This window comes from Rissa tridactyla, chromosome 10 (assembly GCF_028500815.1).
Source record: "Rissa tridactyla isolate bRisTri1 chromosome 10, bRisTri1.patW.cur.20221130, whole genome shotgun sequence".
Lineage (NCBI taxonomy): Eukaryota > Metazoa > Chordata > Aves > Charadriiformes > Laridae > Rissa > Rissa tridactyla.
Window position 1 is genome coordinate 10,457,985 of NC_071475.1, and position 26,563 is coordinate 10,484,547.

The following is a 26,563-nucleotide window of genomic DNA, read 5'->3' on the forward strand; positions in this document are numbered from 1 at the left end:
CCACTCATAACTTCTGTCATTTACAGGGTATCGTTAAAGATTGCTGCTCTGGAAGATAATGAATGTCAGGTGTAGCCTCCACTCCTGTGCTGATGGATAGCATCTCCAGTCTGATGAGGAGAGATTACCCTGCTGAACCCTGCAAGACATCTTTAATCTCCTGATTTAGAATCCATTGTCCTCTACCAGTTGTCACTCTCCTGAAGTAATGTAAGAATGCTGACAAACACTGAAAAACAGACAGCTGCAGCAAAGGGCTATCGGCAGCAATCTGGAGGTGGCTCCTCCAACAAAACACTTAAGTGTTAGTAAAAAAAAAAAAACCACAAACAAATTCCACCTCCAGGTTCTTCCAGTATTAATTAAACATTTTCTGGTTTCCAAGAAGAAATGCTTGCTCAAACATGTCCTTAAAACACTGTAAACTTTCAAACTAACATTGAGGAGCAGCTCTCTGGCAGGGGAAAAATACCATGCTTGGCATGAGAACAGAGCTGAGCACTTCTACATGCAGTCTGAGTGGTCTAGGCACAGATGGGGCACATTTGATGCTACAGCCAAGTATGACAATTAATTTTCTGCTTTTAAATACAGGGTGAATATTTTGCACCCACCTACAGCCAAAACCATGGGCCAGCATAGAGGGTCAGCGTGTCCTAGCCTGCTTCTCAATCACCCTTCATCTGGTAGCACAGTCAAAAACAGAGACGAAGTCTAAAAACCAAGTCAACAGGAACTGCTGCCCATTTCCATGGTCTTTTATTCAAGCAGCCACTCGTTTGGGATGAAACTCTCCAGTAGCACAAGGCCTTACAATTACATTAAAATTGGACTTTAAGTTTGGGACAGGCTCTGTGCTGCTATTACAATTAATGAAATTGTAAGGCTGTGGCAGTGCAGCCCATGCAGTAAGCACAGACATGTTGATCAATAGCAGAACAGGCCCTAAAGCAATTTCCATCCCTCAAAATGGCAGTGATTTGCAAAACACTGAATGATGAATTCTGTAAGAATGACTGGCTTAAGTGTTAATAAAATCATAACTATGAAGTCTAACTTTTCTGCTGGGACCAAAAACCATATGACATATCCGGAGCAGGCTGGAAACTAAATCACAGAAGAATCACAAACTCTCACTTCAGTGGGGTCAGGACTTCATCTTAGGCAGGTCTTTTAATCATTTCAGAGCAAGAAACTCAATGCAAGCCCTTTACATTTCAATCTATTGCCTTCATCACTCAAGCATCCATCCTCCGAAGGACTCAGCATATTGACCTCCATGTAAACCCAGAGCAGAGTTCCCGAGTAGAACACGTTCCGCTTTCTGTTGCGTCGCTTCACCCAGATGAACACTGAGGACAAGATGCTTTCCATCCTGTTTGTGGATTTTCACTAATCCAACCATTTCTTTCTCCCCACGTTAGCACAAGCCTACCCATTTGCAATATAAAAAATTTTTATAATGTAAGTTCTTAGTTTAGGAGAAGTAGATTAAAAAAGACAAAGAGCAAAGAAAGCTTTCTTAGTTAGAATTTTGGTCAACAGAATGTAAATTATCATTTACTGCAGTGAAATGAATAAAATAAAGACAGTATTTTCACAAGCTTTCCCCAATGGTTTTAAAATAAGGTCACTGATATTGCAGGAAAGAGCTTGGTTTCAGCCTCCCCAATCAATATAGACTGATACTCTGGACTTGGCCATTTGCGTGTTAGATGAGACTCAATCTTCTTTATGTTACAGAACTTCCCCCCCCTTTTAAAACACGATAAAATATGATACACAAAACCTACACATTCACCGGTTTCTCTGTAATTTTTCTCCCCCTGACTCCCTGGAATGCACCTTTTCATATACAATCACATGCCACACAGTTAAAGTGCACATTCAGGGAAAACAATAACAGAAGTTATGTTTTTCCCTATAAAAGACTAAATTAACACTGAATTGCTCCTTACTGGTAAAATAGCTATGCATCCAAATCATAGTCATTGTCAAAATCTGTCATATGTATTAAAAGTCACATTGTTATTTAAGGAAAAAAAAATAAAAGGAAAATAAGTATTTCTTCCTCTTTTTTCTTCTCAAAAATAAATACACCAGCAAACTCCACACAGCAACCTCTGCTCCTTTTTGTCTTAAAGGGAACCTATTGGTCAACAGATATTGCCTTCCCTACCTTATATTACTTGCAGAGATTACAGCCAGGGCTGTATATTGTAGCTACCCTATATTTAGAAGCTGGATAATAAAACACATAAATAACACACTGAATAAAACATTAAGACATAAAAGGAGTTAAATAGAACAAAGGGCTAAAGCTTATTGTGCACTAACCATGTCTGACCCATTGAAATACAAAAGTACTCACAATTCTAATTAGTAAAGTGTACAGCTATGATTTAAATTGCGAGGAAGCAAGCGCGGTTCCTGTCTGCGGCTGTGCACTGGAGCCCCTTTGGTGGCCTTGCAGGGCCCTCTGGTGGAACTGGGAACCATGCCTGTGACAATCCAACACCACTGCTAGGAAGAATGATGCTCCAACCCAAAAACAAGGGGAGAACCAGAATCCTGTTTTTTCCATTTTTCCTTTAAAGTAGCAATATTTCTAATGCATTTTTCAGACACACAGCCTTCACTTAAGTAGATGAAGTCCTGGAGCCTGCGTAAGGGAGGATTTTTTTCCTCTAACTCCACTGGGGACAGGATTCTGGCCATAAAGCCCTTAAAGTTGTGAAAACCTGCAATTGATATGGAACAATCCAGTCTGCTTCCAGACTGCCTGAAACCAAAAGTATGATCAAGAGGTATTAACAGGTCTGAATTCCAGATGACAATGACATTTCATGTTCGAAGTTTAAAAAAAAAGCAGACTCAGAGTGTCCTGCAGACCAAAGCAATGTCTGATACATGCCTTGGTATGTGAATTGCTATTTTGTGCATAAAGGAGCAACTTTCTGCTGGAATGTTCCCAGTATCATTTAGGCCCACCTGCCACTCAGCCCCCAAGTCCTGTCCAAAAGCATCACTGAATCCCTTCGTCATCCTTCAGATGAAATGCAGTGTTCATTCCCTTCTTCACCTGATGCCCTCTTTATGATAACGCACCCCATGCTGAAAACTCATCAAGTTTTTACCTGTTCTGGGCTGCTATTCCTCTCTCGCTACCTAACAGAGAGCAATGAAGTATGTACTTTCCCAGTGTGTTAGAGTGGTCACTAGGTTTGGGGGTGGGATTCTTCCACTCCTCCAGAAGGGTATTGACTTCTCTTTGCCGTTTGGGACACAGAAAAGAATTATTAAACACCTAGTTCAACACATACCCTCTGTACTGCCTTCTGCAGGTCTGGCTCGCCATCTATCGAGGGTAGATCTTTGTATCAGGTCCATGTACATACAATAGCTGCCACTACCAAATGACAGGAGATTTGTTTCTGTGACTTTGACCATCCCACCGCTAGGTTAGACCAGCACCTCTTCAGACAGCAACCAAAAAAAGGACAAAAAAGAAGAGACAGAGGCATTATGAAAAGACTGCTTTCCCTGAGACAGAGCAAGGGAGAAAGGGAGCAGGAGTGAGGAGAGCCTTTGTCTTCAGTGTCAAGCACACTGCTGCATTATTCACTCAGATTACTCCTACACAAGCTGAGCTTTCCCACACATCTCTCTCTCCCTGTTCAAGCATCATTCAGAAGGAAACAAAGGAGAACACTTGTGGAATCCCAGAAAATTATCTCAGGTCCAAGTTCAGGCCCTGCTCAGCAAAGCAGCTCGTCTTTCACACGTGATGGAAATCACCAGTCCTCTGAAAACCAGCTAGGACAGCATCCAGTTGCTGGAGATCACTTCTAAGATGTAAGGCAGCAAATTACAAATTTCCAGATGGATTTCACTAAGTAAAGATGTAGAGTTTACAACAGCTCAGGCTGGTGATAATTCCCTCCTGAACCCACTTCCCAATTTCTACAGTCACGCATATTTGCTTGCCACTGCCTTTTTTAACAAGACTTCTCCCATTTAACCTCTTATAACCCTGCAAATTAAACTGTCTGCAGTGCAACAAGGAATAAACTCCACAAAAAGAAGTTGCTACTTATTCCTTCAGTTGGCTAAAAGACCATGCTGTCCCAGTGCACTCAAATACAGTGATTTAACCCTGTGATCCTGCAGGTATAGTAAGTGAGCAAACCACTTGTTTGGGTTACCACTGAAGCCTTCACTTGAAATCACAAAGAAAAGAGAAAATGTGAATTGTGTAAGACAATTCAGAGACAAATTTGGCCCTGCCTTAAGCTATAGATGTTTATTAAATATATGGGTTCTAGGCACGTTAATAATAAAGGACTTCCCAAAAATCTAGACCCTTCAAGCAAGCAGGAGGCGGCTGTAAGCATTTCAGGTGAGCATCATCACATAAAAATAAAACACAGCAGCCTCAAAAAAGCCAAGCTGCACTGGTAATTCATGACAGAAACTGCTCAGCTGGCTATACCAATTAATGGTCTATAAGTCCAGCCTCCCCGTGAGGTGACCTGCGAAAGCATCTTTTCAATGCTTCATCATTTTTGGATCCTGACTTACAGCAGTGAGGTGAAAACAAATCTTTTCTGGTACTAAATGTATGTTGCTTCATTCAGCACAGCATGGAATTGATAGTTATATCGGTATCAGTTAGGTACTCTGGGAGCCTGAAATACTGCCCAATTTTAAATAGCTATAGTAAGGTTGGTGCTTATGCTTCCCTCAGCTATTGTCAGTGCAAAAGACAAACTCTTCAAAAGGGTAATTCAGAGCAACAAGTCAGATGAATATTCTGACTCTACATAGATATACGGGGAGCCTGCTGAAACAATCTGCATAAGCAGCATCTTCAGTGATCTAACAGTAATGAGAAGGAACATTTCTCCTCTACCTTTTGCCTAGTTAACTCTGCCAGTCAAAGGAATTACGGTGTTTGAATGAAAAATAGGCTGCAGCCTCCAAGCTGGGCTCAAGAACCACAGTGCTTCAAAGCAATGGCAGGACTAGCTTGCTAGACTGAAGAGTCTCTTTCTCCACTAAAAGTTATTTGATGGTGGTGAATATTTTGCAGAACAAAAGAAAGAACCAGGTCTGTCCTACACTTTGTTACAGGGAAGAGCCCTTTTTTGTCAAAGGGATTGCTCAATGGCATTCTCTCCAACTTTTCAGAAACAGAATGGTTATTTGGTCTTTAAAGATCTAGTCTCTGTTCCTGTCTGAATATTGCAGAGACAGCTGTCGAATGTCTTTCTTTCAGGCACCATCTAACACGACCAAAGTCAATAATTGTCTTTTCCCAGATTAGGCTCCTTAAAAATGACTGTATTTTGAAAAGAAAACAGTCAATCCCCACTTTTTTTTCATCTTAAATTCTATTGTCTGCTCTTGGTTAATAAACTTTCTTAGCTTTAATGAGTAAGCATTTTGTCAAAAGTGACTAGTGATGTCAAGTACGCAGCTTGAAACATACTGATTTTCAGGAGCAGACATAGCATGTTCTTTAAAACCAGCTCCTCCTAAAGTTTCCCAGGCTAGGCACCTCATGCGTGTATTTCCCACCTCAGTACCTACCTGCCAGGTTGCAGCTGCATGACCTAAGCAACACAGGACAAAGCCTTTGCCAAACCCAAAGCTTGAATTCATCCCTCTAATGTGCTGCAGGACTTTTTACTTTGAAAAATGTTAAAGATGTTTATTGACTGCAAAAATTTTATCTCAATTGATATCCAAGAACATGCTAATTTTTATTAAACAAAACAGGCTACACTAAAAGCTCTAAATTATTTGCTTTCCTGACGAACAAGATGTTGTCTTGCTCACATATCAGATTCTGTCACAGACCTGATCATACATTAGAAGGTCAATCTAGGTGTTGTATCAAACAGCAAAGATAAGATGAGTCTGGGAAATGCAGGCCCCTTGAGGAGAGCCCCCCAAATGCTCTAAATGCTCTACGGTGCCATACGTTAGACACAGAAAGATGGAGAGTCAAAAATGGGCGACTGCTTCACCTGCTAAATGGAATCATGAAGTGGGATAGGGGTCACTTCAACATACACATAAGAGAAACTCATGTCTGGGGAAGAATATGACACTATAGTCTACAAAGGTGCATGAAGGCTCCAGCTTCAGGGTATCTATTTGAAAAAGAGCTCCGTAATCTGATCAAACTATTCATGAAGAGCAGAACCTTTCTTTAGCCTACCAGAAAAAGCACAGTATGCAAATTTGCTTAACAGTCAAGCAGCTTGATGGTGTTTTACGGTGCCTCTTTGATACAGGGTAAAGAATTCTTGCTGTCAATTAAAAGTATGTAGTCAAGCATTCTGAAGTGTTATATTGAAAAGATTGTCATAATTTACATAACACATCATGAGTGTTCATCATACAAGCCCACAACACAGGATCACCACTGCCTTATTACAGGTATTTCCCCACATGCAAAGTGTATCTTTAAAAGACAAAAATAACATTTCTTTTTACAAGGCTCTTCCCTGAATGACAAAAGCTGCAGAAGGCTGTTCTCCAGGTTCTGCTGTGTAGTCAGCTCTGAAATACTCTGCTAAGCAGCAGTTGTTTACAGGAAAGGTCAAGAGGGCCTAATTAACTTGTCGTTGTGCATAGAGCCCCTTCCTCAGTGAAGTGGTGCAACTAGTTTCCATAACAGCTACCTGCAAAATGGTAATATGGATCATGCTCTGACACTGTATTCACTGGAATCACTTTATGGGCTTTTGCTGCAACGTCAGTTATTCTCCATAACCTGTGACTGCATTTTATGGCAAACACATATGAGTGCTCCGCGGCACCAGGGAACACAGAGCTAGTGATGGGGTAAGGCAAGGATGTGTTTTGTGTAGCTCTCAGACACACACACTGCTGATGTGCTGCGAGCGTGTAGACAGACACAGCAGCTACATGCAGGTCAGAGTCAGTCCTGCTTGCCAGGACTGAAGAGATTTTGGCAAGCACATGAGGAGCCTTCAGCTCCTACCTAGACAATCACCAGAAGCAGCCAGGTAAGAGATCAATAGATTGTCTCATCTAGAGGACGGAGCCTCTAACAAATGCATCCCCACTTCCTAGCACTGAGCTGAAGTGGATGCTAACATTAGACCTGGACCCACAAGAGTCTGGCTCAGAGCTAAGAACATTACATATGGATTTAAGACATTACACCTAATTTAAGAATGAGACTACAACACAAATAGCAACACTTGCAGAAATCCCCAAACCAGCATGAAGCTAACTATGGTACTGAGAATGCAGTCATCTCATCACGGTGTTGCAGCCAGACTTTTGACCTCTCTGTAAACGCAGGTAGTATTTTGTTAACTTACCTCTCTCTTCTGTGATCAAAAGTGACGTAGGGCTAACACAGCTATCCATTTTTAGGACTTGCACCGATATCTTTGCATTAGCACTAGTACATCTATATTTCTTTCTGCTGATGTTTCTGCATGATCCTAGCACAGAGATGTTGCTTCGAAAATCCAGTCTGGTATCTCTTCATGAAGCCAACCCAGCTTCTTCTGAGCTATTTCTGTCATTTATAACAAGATACTACATTTTGTCTGGTAGATATACCCTGCTACAATAGTGCATCCTCTTAAATGCAGTATCTTTCTGTTTGCCTCAGGTTAGGAAAAGAAGGAACATACCACAAGCTGAATTAAACCACAGTTCATTATTTGTGTTACTTAGTGAAAGAACTGGCTAACATAAGTCTGAGTGCTTTGATCTATTGCCCACCAAAGACAATGATACCATTGTAAAGTCTCTTGATAACAACTGGATTAGGAGGGAGAAGATAAAGATACATTTCAGAATATCTTTGGATAAGGATAAAGCAAAAGGACACAAACAAATCCTAAGGCCCTAGCAGTCATGAAGTCACTCCAAAAACTCCCTGGTGAGCTTCAGTACATAAAATTATTAGATAAAAACCATGAAAACTTACAACAACTCATTTTTTCTTGTTGTTTTGGTTTTTTTAACCCATTGCACTGATCACAACATGCTGTCAACAGCCTCATCAATTATCCATTGCTAAAAATTGGGTTCTAACATTCTGCAAGCAGCATTAATTGGTCTCAGTAGCATATAATGAGTTTAAAAGCTCCTACCTGTGTGCCCCCGGGGATGGTGGCTAGAGGCGGACAACAATTTACAGCAGACCATTAACACATAGACCAGAAAGAGCCAGTCAGATAGAAACATTGATTTGGCACAGAATCTCATCCTGGAGGCAGAAAAGGAAACAGTTGAGTGAAAGAACAATGTGAGTAGGGAATAACATAAAAATTATGCGGGGAAGGAAAGGCTGAAAAGATGCTGAAGAATAAATAATATGGCTTATTCCAAGGCAACACTGACAAAATCATATTCATGGTTTGGTTGGGATCAATTCTTTTTTAAGCATGTTTTGTAATTAGAAGCAAGGCAATGGCTATCACACATCATATTACCCACCAACGTGTATTTATAATAACACATTATGAGTACAACACATTTCTATAAGTCTCAGATAAGGGGTTGGGTTTGGGTTTTTGTTGATTAAGATCCACCCCCACTCAAATCTAAATATACATATTTATAAGTTGTGCTACTATTTTTACTCTGCACCTGCCTCAAAATCATAGAAACATCAGAGAAAAATATCATTTTTACTTAATGCTTCTCAGAATATATTTGCTAAAGCTCCCAACTCCCATGTAGCCATGCACGTGAATTAGATGGATCTCCCAAGCCCACATCATCTGCTAGCTTTCCTGGAGATCAGTAAGTTTGCTGAGGGTTAAACACGCACCAAACCAGCACCTCAGTCAAATATGCGAGGACTAACTGCTCTGCCAGGGTGTTAGAAACTGCATTACAGAAAACAGTTGTTCTAGAGAAGGTATGTTGTTAGTCATATTCGTGTTAGCGTTAGAACTAAGACCACAAATCCTCAGTAATTTTGTTGCAAATATCTACAATTAAATCTCTCAATAGCTTATGTTATGCCATTCATCACCTAGAAAGGTAATCTAATCATTTTCTTAAAATCAGTTACAATGATTTATTACTCATGCAATACATAAATGGGCATTATGCAATTGAACCTTTAGATACAATGTTCCACACTTTCAGCAAATGCTGTAAGCAGGAATACATCAAATTAATTAAAGGCAATTTATAGATTTGCATAAATTGAACTAAATACTGCTTTCATAGCAGTGATGTTAGTCTGCAGTTAATCAGCACGCTGGGATTTGGGCAAGCCTATCATACGCATGCTTACTTGCACCAAAAAGTCCTTTGGGAACTTCTTTCCCCTGCAGATGCCAGTTCTGATTCTTCCAAGTATTTTCTAAATAATTTGTTTATCTGTGTATCTTTAAAATACCTCAGACTATTCAGCTAATACGATATTCAAGTGCCGAATAGACTGATAGTTTAAAAAAAAATAAAAATAAAGCCAGGTGAAGCACTTTGATCCTGTTTTAACTTTGATAACAATCTACAAATGAAACCAAAACAGATCCCATATTTTCTCATTTAAAAGTGCTTGCGTAATTTTTCCTTTCGCACATCACAAAATAATTTTTTTCTCTCATTGTGTATGAATGCAAACGTTTGATAAAGTCCAAACAAATCAGAAATGCAGTTATTAATATCAAAAGTTAAGAAACCAAAAGCCTGTTGTGTGTAAATATATTTTAGCAACAAATACTACTTTACACTTGAGAAAAAAATACATTGGTGAAAAACCCAGCTGAAAACTTCAGCTGTCCTTGTAAACTTTACTCCAGCCTACAAACTTCTTTAAAAAGTTACACAGATACTGCTAAAAAATAATCACCATGTCTACAGATTTAAGAAATAAAAAAATTACATGTAAAGAAGCTGCATTTTAAGGACTGATTTGGCAAAAAGATACCTTTTCTTGCATTAAGAAGGTCCTGTTTTGAGCCCGGTAAGTTGCCAGCTTGAACGCAAATGAAGTAGTACATGAAGAAACACACAGAGGCTTTTTTGCAACAGTATACAGGAAACTTCTGCAACCACAAGTCAAGCCCAGAAGATAAAGACATCACTGGCCCTTGCCTACCCTACAAGTATCCTGTTAAGGAGCACTTCCAGGCTAATTCAGAGCAGCTACACTTCAGCTAATAAGCATGGACCTAATTCACCTCTTGCACCCAGCTGAACCACATAATGCTACTGCAGCTAATGGGATTGAGTCACTGTGAAACCAGCATGTTGTTATTATTGCTGTTGATCCAATATTAGTCTAAGGACTAATAAGCTCTGAAATGCCAGTAAACTCTGAAATCAACCTACTGTTTCAGATTTTAGTCACCCAAATCTTCCCCAGGTAACTGAATCTCATTCTCCTGAGCAGAGAGCTGAATTCAACCTTAGTTTCCTTGCTCTCTCCCTAAGAAACACAGTGCTTACACCTCATGCACCAGTTACCACTAAGTAGGAAGTCATCATCTGTTTGTCTTGCAATACCATCCCTCTGTTGCTCTAAGTGCAAACACAGGAAACTGATCTATGTATCAGTGGAGACCCCAGCTTTGGTGTCACTTTGTAGTACCATAATGAAGACAGGGGCTTTCCTTCTGGTTTCCTGAGGTGCAACTGAAAACAGGATTTAACCCTTGGAATTAAATACCACAGATGAGACATTTTGAGCATGCCCTTTCTGCTGTGAGTTGATAGAAGGGACAGGTATTTAGTCCCAAATCATGCGCCACATGCTCAACAGCTGTGATTTCAGCATGTAAGTGAAGCCAGGTGTTCCCACCATTCCCAGTGCAGGAGCAAAGCTGCTCTTGGTGGAAATAGTTGTATGCTGATCTCATTTCAAAGCCTTTTGCAGATTGTGAGTTTGACTCTTTTGAAGCCATGGACCTCATGTTAGACAGGGAATGCGAAACCAGGTTTCATCAGCTAACAGGGTAACCCAACCCCTTTGTAAGTGTATTCAAGTTCAGGAATAAGCGTATCACTACAAAGCATCAACTTAGTTATATCCAAACTGAAAGGCTGCTAAAAGCATCCAGTGCCATTAAAATTATATGGTATTTGCAGACTTTAGGCTGCCTTGCAGGTAGACAAGACATGAGTCTTCAGCCCGCTAACATAAAGAAATACAAAGGGACCTTTAAAAACGCAGGGAAAAAAATGTAATTTGGCAGACAGATGCAGCAAGGGGTGCTGAGCCCTTCAGCATCAGTGGGCTGCCACTTTCAGAAGTGTCAAGCCTTCGTTCTCTGTTGGATTCAAGTGGATATTGTTGCTAACCAGAACAGCAAATCTTCAGTGTCATTTGAAAGATAAAAAGTACTCTTACCTTGGGGACTTTGCAAGAATTTTGTTCCAGTCAAACACAATTATTTCAGTGTGTTTTTCATAGTTATTCCAGATTCCCATTTGCGGCAGCAAATAAGCCTTTCTGCATTTCAGAATTTTTCCTTCGCTTTGGGGACCTAGAAAGAAAGCCATATTACACTGCAATTAACGTCTGGAATGGTACTGTGAAATAGATCTTTGTTACCAAAAATCATTGTTTCACAGTGCCATCTACAGTACAATCCAAGGCAAAAGGCAGCAGTCATATTGCTCTTTTCATTTGTTTGTTTCCAAGAACACAGAGAAACTGTGATGAGGCAGCTCTGAAATATCACTACATTAACTAAAGGCAGAGTTTGCTATACTGGAAATTACAAACATAATGTGTACAGCTCACTGTGTCTGTATAACCACGTGCCCTCTCACCACCAAACTGCTGTGAAAGCTCTTAGATCTAAGACACCACCATGGTGCAAACAGATTTCCACCCGATTACAGGAAGCCTCCAACAATTTGAACCAGAGATTATTAAAGACAGCAGGGAAAGCTTTCATTGCCGTCAGAAAGATTCGGCCAAGGCCTTTGGAGTGTCGTTGCCCCAGGAGCAGAGGGTCTGTAAGGTCACATCCATAGGATTGCGTTTGTGTGATAAATGCATTACAGCACCCTCTGACACTTTTGTCTCTACTTCTTTCAAGCATCACATCTCACACCCAGCCCACCTATACCCAGAAGCTACACTTTGAAATCACTATATGGAGACACTTTTGCAGCAGTACTGACACATGTTCCACAGAATAATGAGCTCACACACTCCATTTCATAGACATGCGAGTCTCTTCACTTTTATTGTTTATGTTTGTTCTCTCACTTCTATCCCTGGGCTCAACTTGACCTTCTGCTATTGAAAACACAACACAGCACAATTTGTGAGAGTAATAATAATGTGGTCTTCACCTACGGAGTGATTACAATAACCTTTTCTCATCTTCTTCCACCACTCTCTTCATTTCACTCTTCCTTGGATCACTTAGAAATTTGCTTTTAAGAAACACAAAATTACACTATCACATTAGAGAGGCAAAGCAGCTCTGGGGTCATAAAAGCACATAGGCAGATACCTTTCAGAAGCTTAGGACAGGAAAGGCCCTGGCTGAATACACTCCACTCGTTTCTGTTCAGAACACCATGAGAAAATAGAGTAATTGCTGGAATTAAAGAGGCACCAGCCTAGAAATCTATAATTAATCACATTTTACTCTGTCTTTGCTTTCCAATGTGGAAAGTTTCAGAGTAAGCCAAAAATCACAATGCAACAGTTCTAATCAAAACAAAATGTGGGCAAAGAGATGTTTTAAGACAAAGCGCTGCCATTCTCTATTAAGCCTTTCTTCCACAAATACACATAAAATAAATAAAAAAAAATCAGTGTGCCTTAAAAGGCCTATTGAGAAAAAGCAAACAAACAGGCTATTCAATATAGTATTGAATGACTGAAATGGTTGCGTCGTACATTTTTACCCATTTCATAATAGGACAGATAGATAAATATATTCTTACACTGCTCTTGCAGAAATCAATATTGCAATATACTAACACAGGTTTTAGTGCTTATCTGTTCCATAATTTTTATTAGAGAGGAAAAAACCCCAACTGTGTAGATGCATCTACAGGTGTAACCTGTTCTGTAAACATATGTTAAACACTGGTAAAAGACAAGGAAGTATTGATTATTCTAACTCATTCTAACTAAATGGATACAGCAAAAGAAGCAGATGATACAGCCACCAGCATATCTTGGGGCTTTCTGATGCTTTCCAGGCAGTGATATTTCTTAAGAAAATAGGGCTGTTTGAGGCGAGTGTAAGGCAAACTCCTAAAGAGCAATCTTAAGTCTGAGATTCAGCTGCTTTATTTTAATAAAGGAGGGAGATCAGAAGAGAAGCAAAAGGCTCACCTGGTTAATAATGGTAAAAGATATTCCAAGCTTCTCATGGCAAAACCATGTTTTGCGTGGATTTTGTGAGCGGTGCTGGTCCCCGCCTTGCCTCAGGGCGCAGCACTACTTTGGAAAAGCAGAGCTGCTTATTTGGGGGCTGCACAAACGAGCAAATTGCTCCTGACCTCCTGCACCAGGAGCTGCACCGGGGCAGCGTGGCCTGCGAGGGCAGCTGCTCCCACCAGCAGGCACCAGTCCTCCCACTGACCACCTGTGAGCAAACCCAGCGCCACTTTAAACAAAATACAAACCAGCATCACCTCCCAAGAAGCCCCAGTACATCTGACAACAGCTGGAATTCTGTGGTTGAAGTCCTTGACTTGAACTCAGCAGGGTTAATTTACACAAGAGGGATTTGAACAGAAGTTACCCACGGAAAGCAATCTTATGAAGAAAGGGGTCGTTTTTATACAACAAGCTCTAGCCAGGAGGCAACTGAACCCCCACTTCCATCTCTTGCAAAGCTAAAAAAGAGAAAAGAGGGAAGAATGAACGGGGAGACGGCAAAGGGCTCTGCTCCCAGTATTTATGCATGGGCTGGCCATGAACAACAACTTCTTTGCACTTCAGGGCACAAAACTCTCCCACATCAATATTTAGGGAAGCCACAAGCCCCAGCTAGGGCTGTGGGTTCTGATAGGTAAAGGGAGTTGGCAATGGTCATATCTGCTGCACCTCAGACCCAGCACAGACTGTCTCTGTGCCTATGAACTTGGGTAATGGAAATAAATAGCATTTCCCTACACCAGGAAAGTGTTTCAAGAACAGAAACAATAAAAGTCTAAAGTTATTGGAAAATTGTATGGGCACTGTATAATTCCTTTGACAGATGGAATAAAATAGCATTTTAAATTAGGTACTTTTCCTACCAATATTTACATGTTGTAAAATACTTCTTACGGCTACTTTCTGTAAAGAATAAATTACTAAACCATTTTATGCCATCTTTCATAATAAGCTATTAAATAATTTAGAAAACCTCTGTCCATTACTTATTTAAAAGGCCTTAATTTCTCCATTCTTAATAACTTCTCCCTTAAAATAAAGACAGTGCATCCCTTAAAAGACTCCTCTTCTTAGTCTTCACTGCTAAAGCTGTCCCTCATGAATCTCAGGCCCTGGAGGCAAGGGGGAAGATCTGGAGAGAGGAAGAGTTTTCCCCAGTAGAGGAAGATCAGGTTAGAGACCACTTGGCCAAACTGGACATACATAAGTCCATGGGCCCTGATGAGATGCACCCGCAAGTGCTGAGAGAGCTGGCAGATGTTATTGCTTGGCCACTCTCCATCATCTTTGAAAGGTCATGGAGAACAGGAGAAGTGCCTGAGGACTGGAGGAAGGCCAATATCACTCCAGTCTTCAAAAAGGGCAAGAAGGAGGACTCAGGGAACTACAGACCGGTTAGTCTCACCTCCATCCCTGGGAAGGTAACAGAGCAACTCATTCTGGATGTCATATCCAAGCACGTTCAGGAGCAGGAAGTTATTGGAAATGGTCAACATGGATTTACCAAGGATAAATCATGCTTGACCAATCTCATAGCCTTCTATGATGTTATAACTGGTTGGCTGGATGAGGGCAGAGCAGCAGATGTCATCTACCTTGACTTCAGCAAGGCTTTTGACACTGTCTCTCATAACATCCTCCTTAGGAAACTGAGGAAGTGCGGACTAGACGAGGGGACAGTGAGGTGGAGTGAGAGCTGGCTGTGTGACAGGACTCAGAGGGGTGTGATTAATGGAGCAGGGTTGAGTTGGAGGCCTGTAACCAGTGGTGTCCCCCAGGGGTCAATACTTGGACCAGCATTGTTTAACATATTCATCAACGACCTGGACGAGGGGACAGAGTGTACCATCAGCAAGTTCGCTGGTGATACCAAACTGGGTGGGGCGGCTGACACCCCAGAGGGCCGTGCTGCCATCCAGCATGACCTAGACAGGCTGGAGAGCTGGGCAGAGAAGAACCTAATGAGGTTCAACGAGGACAAGTCCCCTGCATCTGGGGAGTAAGAATGTCAGGCATCAGTATAGGTTAGGGGTGGACCTGCTGGAAAGCAGCTCTGAAGAAAAGGATCTGGGGGTCTTGGTAGACAGTAAATTATCCATGAGCAGTCAATGTGCCCTTGTCATCAAGAAGGCCAATGGAATTCTGGGCTGCATAGGGAAGAGCATGGCCAGCAGGTCAAGGGAGGTCATTCTCCCCCTCTGCTCTGCACTGGTGAGGCCACAACTGGAATACTGTGTCCAGTTCTGGGCTCCCCAGTTCAAGAGGGACAGGGAACTGCTGGAGCAAGTCCAGCGAAGGGCAACCAAGATGATTGAGGGATTGGAGTATCTCCCTTATGAGGAAAGGCTGAAAGAGCTGGGACTCTTTAGCCTGGAGAAGGCTGAGGGGAGACCTTATTAATGCTTACAAGTATCTAAAGGATGTGTTTAAGGAGGATGGAGCCAGACTCTTTTCAGTGGTTCACAGTGACAGGACAAGGGGTAACAGGCACAAGCTGGAACATAGGAAGTTCCGATCAAATACGAGAAAAAACTTCTTTACGGTGAGGGTGACAGAGCACTGGAACAGGCTGCCCAGGGAGGTTGTGGAGTCCCCTTCTCTGGAGACTTTCAAGACCCGTCTGGATGCAGTCCTGAGTAATGTGCTCTAGGCAATCCTGCTTTAGCAGGGGAGTTGGATTAGATGATCTCTAGAGGTCCCTTCCAACTCTGAAATTCCGTGATGCCGTACAGCAATTGGTAAGAAGGGAGCTACCACGGGCACCACATACTTCACAGGGCAATTTGCCAGACGGAGAGTTTAACGCCACTGTCAGCCCTATTAAACTCTTACATCCCACTGAATAAAGAACTGAGAGAAAACATCTGCAATTTCTTAAAAGAGGGGGAAAAAAGAGATCTAGCTTGGTCACTCCATGTATTTGCAAAGGGCTGCTATTTGCGTTTGAGGGGAAATAGAGACAAAAATCAAGAAAAGAGCAAAAGCAAACACCTGCCTGGCCAGTTCTACCTGTTACACACCATCTAACTAACGCAGAGTGCCCATTTCAGGGATAAGCGACTGGACAGATATTTAGCAACATCCCTGCAAGAAGCCCTGTATTACCACAGGCCCACAGGCTGGCGCTGCCCCTCAGGGCCGGGCCCACGCCTGAAGAACCGACACTCCTCGGCCCGGCCTGGCAGGCCACGGCACTTTCAGGGCCAGAAGGGGGGAATTCGTTTTGTCCGTGTGGGATAGCTTTATTTTTGCGGGAACTAAACCGCGTTTGAGGGGCGGCGGGGAGGGAGGGAGGGTGGGTGGAGGGGGCTCTCCCCTCCCTGAGGGCGGCGGGCGGCCCCGCGGCGTGGCGCTGCTGCCCCCTGGCGGCCTCCCGCCGCCCCACAACGGCGCTGTCCCCGGCCCAGGCCGCATGCATAATTCAGCGGCCAGCTATTAAACACTTCCAACTTTTGTCACTGCTCGGAAATCTTATTAAATCTCATCCGTACACCGCGCACCGATTGTTCCACCGAGCCCGGCGCATTGTTCCCCGCCGGAGCCATCCTGGCCCTCAGAGAGATCCCCTCCGCTGGCCACAAAGCCTCTAATTTGCAAGCGCTCCTTTGTGCGAGAACGAACTGTCTGTGCAAATTAAGTTTTGTCATTAATCATATTAACACACCACTGTCACAGGATTCCTCCGCTCGCTCTGCTCTCAGGGAGCCGGGCTGCGGGCGCTGCCAGGGGGAGTCAGGCCTGGTGGGTCCCTCATGGCTCCTCAGGGTCCCTCACCTTTCCCCAGTGCCCCTCCTGAGCCCACAGGAACGGGCCAGACAGAGGGAAATAATGCCGTCTAGATTCCGAATTTCACCCTTTAACCCTCTCCCAGAAACCTCTGCATCAGGTTAGGTAACTTCAGCTTGATCTGAAGACTTCAAGCTGCAGTAAATTCACCACAGCTAAGTTATTCCAACAGTTAATTAACCTCACTTTAAACACTGCGCCTGGCTTCTAATCTGAATTTGTCCAGCTTCTCCTTCTAGGCATCTGATCTCATTAGGCCTCTTGCTGGCAGATGAAAGCACCCACCACTCTCCAATATCGCTGCCCACACTCCCAGCCCGCCATCACGTCCCCGACGTCCACGTAAGTGAGATGGAGGAAGCCTCTCCTTGGAAGCCTTTGCGCTATTAAATCCACCATGCAGCTCTTCTCTGCATCACTGCCAATTTCTCAACATCAGGTATTTTGAAGTGAACCTCAGAAGAGACAATAATCACAGATTATCAACACCAGAAACGGAGGTAACAAACCTTCCGTCTTGTACTTCATGTTCCCTCCTGACATGTCCTGCATGTCCACCTGGCTGGCACATCACACGGGGACAAATAAAGTACTTAAAGGTCTCGGTTCTGCCTGTCATTACATCGAGTAACAGTTACACCAGCTAGGAAGGCACTATGCAAACTGAGGAAGGACACAAAGTTATGCACGTAGTGACGTAAACTTTTATTGAGCCAAATTCCTCTACCCTTTGCTCCCAGGATAAAACCCAATCTTTCTACTACATCTGCTTCCCTACAGGTATCACTGAGGGAGGCCAGATAATACAGAATCACAGAATGGTTGGAGTTGGAAAGGACCCTGAAGATCATCTAATTCTAAACCCCCCTGCCATCAAGCTCCATAAGGCAAAGTGAATTGAGAAGGCTCTTCAAACAGCATGAAAGTTAGCTAAACGAGGTGGCAGCAAACTGCAAGTGTGCTTCAGCACTTTTAAGAAAGCCAGACATGTAGCAAAAAAAAAAAATCACTGGGGAACCGTAGCAGTTCCCAGCACCTCTCAAACCCCAGCAGACTCCCAACACTCATCACCTGCAATTTTTGAAGTGTTTTTTTTATGACATCACATTGCATTTATGACATCAATCTTGGCTGGGAGCAACTCAGTCTATCACCACTAGTCAGCCCCTTCCACGGGGATATTTCAAAATCTCACTTAACAACAACTGGGGGAGGTGAGGAGGAAAAGATATCCATGCCAATGAGAGTAAAGGAAATACAACCTACAGCTTCCTAAGAAGGGAGTACTCAACTGCTATTATATCCGTATAGCATGAGTTATCAACCACACCAGCAGCTGGACCATCCACACACAGACAGATATCCTGCGTGCCATGTGTTTTGAGGGAAACATTTCTGCCTTCACCAGCATTTGGAGTTCCCTAGGCTACAGCTGTCTTCACTGTCTCCTTTAGAGATGAGAACAAACGTTCTACCCGTTATGATTACGTTAAGAGGATGTGCTGGTAGGACTGCAAAAACATGGCTAAGCCACCCTAATTTTCTGCCCCAGTAACCTTAGCCTTCCTCAGTTAATTCTACCAGAGTGAGAATCCTGAGTTGGGTGGACGCTCTGTTGGAAAGGCTTTTTCAGTTGGAATCATTTTAAGTAAGAGTTTGTGGTCTCTAAGTCCAATCCAGTGGAGCTCGGGTCACACAGAAGCACTAACAGCAGTGCACAGAATCAGAAAACAAATTCAAGCAAGGGACTGAAAGTGAGAAGTAAAAGACTGCCAGAAGATCTCAATTTCGCACAGTGTAAGGAGGAATTTGAAATCAAAGCTGTTGCCTCCTCTCCTGGGGCAGAACAAGTAAGGTGTCCACTCAGAACCTGATGCAATGCAAACTACAGGGGCTAGTTCAGGTCCCCTCCAGGCAAGGGGACAGTACCTTCTTCATATACACTAACTCCAGTGTATATTCTGGGGACCTGTGGTCACCAGAACCCACAGCTTTAAAGGGTATTTACGTGGCAAGAAGAAGTAGTCTTGCTAATGAAGCATATGAATTATGCTGGCATAAATAACTGATCACTTGCAGTTCAAAAGTATAGTCGCTGTGTATGAGAGGATCACCTAAATTAAATAGAATCTCATTTAGAAAAATTAATTTTTAGGAAAATGTTTTAGAACCTGCTCGCTCAACTCAAAACAAGTCCACATCTTCCCTCCAGGAAGAATTCCACCCAGACCAATAGGACTGCCCAGAGAGTAAAGTACAGCTATTCTAGCAGTAGAGTCAGAATAGACGCTTTCTTCCGTACAGCATTATTTATTATTCATCATCATCCCACAAAGAACCCTTCTGCCAAAGTAAATGCCTGAAGAGGTAAGAATTGTCATCAAGGTTTCATTTTTAAGGTTGCACAGACTTCCCAACTTGGACAGCCAACACAGGGTATCTCCTCATTACAGCCCAGCATTTCAACTCTTTCAACTACATTTATCAGAGAGAATTTTTCATTGTGATTATCCAGGTTCTTTCAGTCCCTCACTACAGCTCAAAGTCTTCCCCACCCCCTGGTGTATGGCCTACTTAAGAGATGGGCAGACTTGCAGGCGCTGTGTTCAACGAAGCACAGGAATTGCTTCAACCCTGTTCAAAGAGGAGGCAGAGCGGAGACAGTGCCCCGCTCCAGCACCAACTGACCTCCCAGAAGCAGAGTAGTACTCACGTAAAGCGGGCAGCACGCCATAAAACATGGAGAGAACCATCTTTGAAGGAATTCTCTTCAGTAGCATGTTTCAAACAAGGCAAATGCACACTTTCCCCTACTGTAAAGTTTACCTGCAAAGCATTGAAGTTGTTGCACAGATTCTCTCGAGCAGTAAGACACTGTTTTCTATACCCTGAATTGATGGAGGAATTTAACTCCTCCCATGGAACGAAAAGATAACTGAGCTGCTAAAGAGCAGGTCACTCACCTTTCTTCCCACTCACCAGGGACCCAGGTGAGCTGCTAGGTTATTTTGCAGAGATCGCCTGGGGAAGGGAGGGAAAGGATGGAGGGAGCCTCACGGCAGTTTGTGCCTCTGCATAATGCACTGGGGGTCCCAGATCTGCTCTGGGTGCCAGGTAGCCAGCCCAGGGCTCACTTGCAAGAAGCGGATGATCACTGACTATGGGTGACAATTCAAATTAAGAACGAGGCAATCCCAAAGAATTTACATGAAAATTAAGAGATTCAGCAAGTGCAAGCAGTAAAGAAAGGTTGAAGTAGCTGTGTTTGTTTAGTCAAGAAAAGAGAGTTTATTGGAGATGCAAACTGACTCCTTGAAGAGGTTTGCTTTAAAAAAAGGGCACCATTTAAAGAAGCAGTTCTCTGAAGCTACTACAAATAGCATAAAAATAAATTAAGTGTCCCGCAGAGGTAATCTGGTGTGCGTACAAGGAGAAATTCTCTGTGTCTAAGTGTGGGAAACTAGTGGCACAAGCTGCTCAAAAAACTGATGGAGCCTGCTTCGATGGAGGGTTTTTTAAATTGGCTGAACACCACGGGATGGTCAAGGCTCCCTTCTCCATCCATAGGGTTGGATTACATGTTTGCTTGAGGTCTGTAGCAGGACTACATCTCCATTATGCCTTGGAGTAACAAAAGCACTGGAATATAAATGCAAGGTAAATAGTCACTGTTCACAGTGTCATCCTCAATACCCTGAGCACAGACAGTCATCAAGTCAGAGGTTAGTGGAGAAAACTGTGGCAGAAAGAAACTGAAAATGCCTCCTACACTTTTTTTTTTCATGCAGACAGGGTCAGCTTGTGTTATATTTAGATATCTTTCTGGTGCTTCTGAGCATCCTTATGCAACCAAATTTTCTTCTTTCTGATTCTGCTGCGTTAGGATACTGTATTCTCTTGTTATTCCCCAAAACACCTCATTTACAGTAAATGGTTACAGCATGTCCACTCTTGCTTCCTTAAACTGTATTAGGCTCTAATTTCAACAGGGTCTGTCCATTTCTGTCACCAATGTAGTCTGGTCTTTGCTTCTGTTTCAATTTATGAAACGCGCCAAGAGGAAAGCCCAGAATAGCTGGGTTTGCTTTTAGAACACAAACATGCTTTATGAGCAGTGGATGCACATTGGCTGATGAAGAATCCCAACTGTCTGGGTATATGGGATAATTGTTCCACTTGGGACTCATTAACTAATTGTTAAAAGATCATAATGAAAAGCATTTCATAAATACAGCATTAAATTACCAGAAGTGTAATTATGGGCTGAACGCACATTTTTTAGCACCTGTCTTATCAACTACATATGCCAATAGCAAAATATCTTGTGGTGTGCTGTCTCTGTTCTCTCTGCCAGTCCCGGGGTAGTACGTAGGACAACTACTAGCAAACTGAAAGGTAACATTTTAGATATTCCCATTTTTGTACAAAGATAGCACAGTCGGCTTGGAATTGGCTGAAAATTCTGCCCCTAGCATACAGAATCTCTTGTGGCAAAGAACAAAACTTCTTTGCAGGAGAGGCACAGACCAAAAAGCTGTAACCCAAATTCGTGACCTTGTTTTGTCGCTTGACTTTCATGCTATGGGACAAGCTTTTTATTCAGTGTTAGAAAACATTGTTTGCTTATTGGAGCCTGCTCCTCAAGTTATTTAAAAAAAAAATCATTGCTCTGCTGAATAGGAAAATTCCAGAAGCGGGTTCCTGACCCATCAGTTCAGGAACTGTTACTAAAAAATTTTATTAAAAAAAAAAGGGGGGGAGGGTAATATCATTCCTCATTTTCTGTAATTGAATGACAGAGGTAAAATACTGCTAATAAGCTAGCAAAGCATTTGTATGGCATGAAGACTTGGAGTTGGGTCAATAAAAAATTTCACTTCAAACAAGCACCCAACCTTGCTCAGTCTTGCTCTTAGTTAAAGGAAAAAAAAAAGAAAAAGCATATTCAGAAGCAATCTCAAAGTTGTATTTGCTTTTCTGTGGTTTGGCAACATCACGCTGAATGGAAGTACTGACCATCACACGGAGTGCACACTGTACACAGCACTGTCTGAGCTACGGATAACTGAATTCCTATTCCAACACTGACGGCATTGGTCTTGAGTCCTGAACTCTGACCTCTGCTCAACGTTGTACCATGGAGAAGTATCTGCCTGTTTGGATCTAACTGGAGCACCACAGTCACAGTGTGGGCACAGCACAGCTGGGTTTAGCTCATTGAGTTTGAGACTTGGGTGAGCCTGTAACTATACACTGTTTGATATTGTGCTCTTCAGATACCAGGAGTCTTATAATGTTTTCTAATTCCTGACAGCAGCCTACTACTGAGTCAAGAAGAAAAATTAGCAGATAGATATATCTGTTAATTATCTCCTGAGCCATTGGTCCTGTGGCCCTGGAATCAATATTATGTTGCCAGAAGAAAAAGCAAATTTAAAAAGCGGACGGACTTCAGAAAGATCTATCATTTGTGATGTGTAAGCAGCACGCCCCAGCTGGTTTGGTTGCCCCGGCAGACCACTGACATGTACATGGAGTGACTCTGTCTCTCTCCTGAAGGCCTATATCTTTCTCCTTCTAAGCAGAAAAATTCCAAATTCCAATATGAATGCGTAAGGTAACACTCATTTTCAGGTATTTTAATTTCCAGCAGTACCAGCTACTGCATGCCCTGATACAAGAGAATTTCATAAGTCCCATAAATTACGTTTTGCCTTCTCACCTCCAGAAGGAATTTCCTTCTTCCTTTCACCCTTTCCTCTTCCAGCCCAATCCTTCAGGCCGCCTTCGCTGTCCCTTCTCAGCGCTTTCTGTTTCTTGCTTGCCCAGCATCTCTCCCTGCCTCCTCTGGGAAAGACACCTCACTTGAGTTATATATTGATCAACAGTGAAAAAAGGTGTCCCTGTTTAGAGCAGGTTAATCATCTGCTGGCTGCTGGTTTCATCATTTCACAGGCATGAGGAAGCCAGATAGAGCTACTGTTGCAACGAAAATGGAGCAAACACCAAAAAGTGCTGAGGGATTGGTAAGGAGAACAGTCCTAGATGCCTTCCTGTCACTGCACTACCAAGACAGCACAGCAGCAGCCCCAACAAGCTGATAACTGCTCCTCAGAAACAGTGAAGAAGGTGTTAGCATGGTATTTCCCCCTAAGCACCTGAATTGTCAGAGGATCCTCCTTCGCAGCTGAAGTAACAGCACGTTTCCATACAGGAGGCTCAGTCAGTTGGTGTGTCTGAAGTAAGACCACTGCTTTGAATAAGTAACAGCATGTCCTTTTCATGGCTAAAGCTAGGAACCATCTTCTTCATTCATTTAAAAAAAAAAAAAGTCTTTTTCACAAAGTTCAGAGAAGGCTGTGCTTTAGCCTTTCAGTTCCCAATCTGCCTGGGATGGATTTTTGTTTTTCTGTTGCCCCTTCATTCCTGCACAAGCTGCTTCATGATCACATAACCATGTGCATGATTGATGGGAGGAGCTGAGGGGAGGGTAAGCAGCATAATTTTGATTATGTTTTGAAATGCTCAGGGTTGGAAATGAAGTATGAGATCCCCCCACTTTTCCTACCTCACTTGAAGACAATTACAACTGCCTGAAAGATGCGAGATCTGTTGAAAGTAATAAATTGTTGATTGTTTGTTTATTTTCAGGGTAGACAACAATCAGCTTTTAATCAGCTTCTCATCACCACTAGAGAGCTATTAACTCTCAAAAATAATTAGAAAACAGAAAAGAAAAATCTCCTTCAATTATTTTCATCCAGAAAACTGGGACTTTATGAAAAAAAATCTCAAGATTCACAGAAAAAAAAGTTAACTTGGTGGCACATTCCATTCATTCGTTTAAACAATGAGATACTGTTTGCCAGAGAGGTAGGGAAACAAAATAGAAAATACTGAACCATACTTAATATTTTTCCACAAAGGCTCCCACAGATAGTCACCCAAAGCCTTCCTTGAGCCCACCTTGTCACAGCCAGCACTGCCCTGCTCTCCCCCTTCCAAATCTCCCTCTGAAGATTTTCCCACCTCCAGGTTTAGTCCCATACTGGCAGTTGGCTTCCCCTCACCTCCCCCCAAAAAAAGTTGTCTGCAGTCATGTTCACAATGGCAGAGCTAAAGCAAGTAGCTGCAATTGCTCTTTCTGTGGATTGCACTTCCTGAGCTTGTATGATGTTGTGGATATTGGCATCTGAATAAGAACCAATATTTTCAGCCACCTTGGGCAGACACTCAGTTATTTCTGCTGATTTTTTTTTTTTTTAAAAGGAAATATATTGCAGGAGTCTTCCATTTCTCTGATCTCTGACTATTTGTGGAATCTTGTCTTTCAGATCCCCACAATACACCTTTCTTCCATTTTTGAGTAGATGAACTCTGAATACTGTCCTGAGGGAAACGGTACTCAAACTTCACTGCAATAAAAAAAGCAACCTCCAAATTTCAATCATATTAGAGTTAGCAACAGGTATGAAATGTCTCAGCAGATACTACCTTTCTGTGATTTCAGATAGGCAACATAACTAAACAGAGTCCCTCCATCTCACATACAACTTTCCAGTAGCTTTCCCCACCAACAATCCCATGAAAATATTCCCTCAATGTGCCTCATTTCCTTCCATCCTGTTGCCACGTACACCTTTACCAGCACGCTGCTTGTAGCTCAAATGCGGTCATCCTTACAGGAAAACAAGATCAATCACGAGCACTTCGCTAGATCCTGAGACAACTGCTGGTTTGTGCTGTTGTTGAACTGCTGTTCAACAGATACTTGCCTTTCGGGGTGGTGACCAGGCAATGTCCTATGTGTACTCCTAAGGTGCAGTTAATTAGCAAGCAGCCTTTGGTAAGAAGACTCGGGGACAGACGTGCTTTGTTCTATCACATTGCAGGGAAGCTGTCCTCAAAGTCAAGAAGGGATGCCCCTCTCGATGGTAGGCATTAGTCAAATACACGTACTCAGATCCAGTAAGAGCTAACTGAACAAAAATGTAAAGGACTGTAAAAACCAGATCAGACTGGATTATGGATTCTAAGGGGCGACTAACTAAAGAGTGTGTGAGGGGCTGAGCTAATTAAGTACTCCCCCACCAGGACCCCAGTGGCTGTATCTTTTTATTTTATTTTTTCAACTGCCCATTGGAGATGAATTGTGATTCACTTTAAAAAGGGATTCTTCTTGTAAATCGATCAGTGTTAGACCCATTTGACCTACTAGTGTCTCTTTAAAGATTGATGAACTGGAACACAAAAGTGAAACTCTCTCACTTTAACTGTTCCCATCTGAGTTTCCTGCACTGTGAGATACATTTTTAAAGAGGCCTATGGAGTGGTTGCATCATTGATTCAAATTCTAGGGTTATCACACAAAGCGTTTTCATAGCCTGGCAATAGGCAAGACAGCCACACAAACAGAAAGGCCGTTAGCAAAGACAGTCACAGGTCTGTTTTAGATTAAAAACTGCTGTTATTAAAAATGTGCTACATCTCAAGGACCGTAGCAGGAATTTGTTAGGCCTTTTACTTTAATACTGGCCACTAATTAAATGCAAAACAGCAACACTAATTAAAAAAAAAAAAAAAAAGGAAATGGAAAATCACTTACTAGATTTATATTTTCCCCTCTCCAAGTGAAATCCTTTCCTCGCAAATGACAAGTGTTTTGGCCAAGATTAGCAAGAGAGGCTGCAGGTAACTGAACTCACCTGAGGGTACCACTGCATCCAAAAATACAGATACAGACTTTTAATTTAGAGCTGTGCCTTGCACTATTTTCAGGCAAGCCTCACTTTTTTTCACACAGCTATTTCCTGACAGTTTAGTCTAACGCATGTTTTTAAACCAGGGATGAAGTCCTGCCCACCTCTATGCTCCCCTAAAATCCGCGGGCATGGTCAAAATTCCTTTCTGTGCTCACAGATACAGTTCGGTAAGCACCCAAAGGACATTTTTCAGAACACGCAACCACCCTTATTTTACCCTCTTGGTCCTTTTTTTCTTTTTCTAAGCCGATGGCTTTAAGCAAATAGGATTTGGGCATTTATCTGTTCAGCTTCATTCAAATTGTACGATTTTGAGGAGGTATTTGTGAGTATGAAGTGCTTTATAGCATCTATACGTCAGGAAGATGGCATAACTTGTTCGGTATACTGACACTACTGCGTAAAACAGAATAAATGGCCATTGGAGGGTGTGGTTTATTATTGTAAGTTACTTTTGCACTCCAGCCAAAGACAGTTGGTTTCTTAAACCATGATTTTGTCCTTTTTAACTTAACTACTCCATTGTACAAGGATTCCTAATTATTTCTCTGCTTGCAATAGCACCATCCAACTTATTACCCGAGAATAGCAGTATTGCATAAATAATCTATTGCCTTTTTAACCTGAAGGAATCAACATCTGGTCT

The 26,563-nt window shown here is 42.4% G+C and overlaps 1 protein-coding gene across 6 annotated transcripts in view; it reads right to left on the reverse strand.

The window, feature by feature from the left end:
* Positions 1-26,563, reverse strand: part of TAFA4 (TAFA chemokine like family member 4) — a 92,495-nt gene that overhangs the window by 47,390 nt on the left and 18,542 nt on the right. For 5 of the 6 annotated variants that reach the window (XM_054216202.1, XM_054216201.1, XM_054216200.1 and 2 more), the window contains 2 exons: positions 11,366-11,501; positions 8,148-8,263 (listed from right to left, as the gene is read on the reverse strand). In XM_054216202.1, the coding sequence (XP_054072177.1) occupies positions 8,148-8,263; positions 11,366-11,445 (196 nt within the window). In that variant the 5' untranslated portion in view covers positions 11,446-11,501. Of the gene's footprint in view, positions 1-8,147; positions 8,264-9,943; positions 9,991-11,365; positions 11,502-26,563 lie in introns of those variants that run through there. The other variant, XM_054216205.1, reaches the window with a different exon arrangement.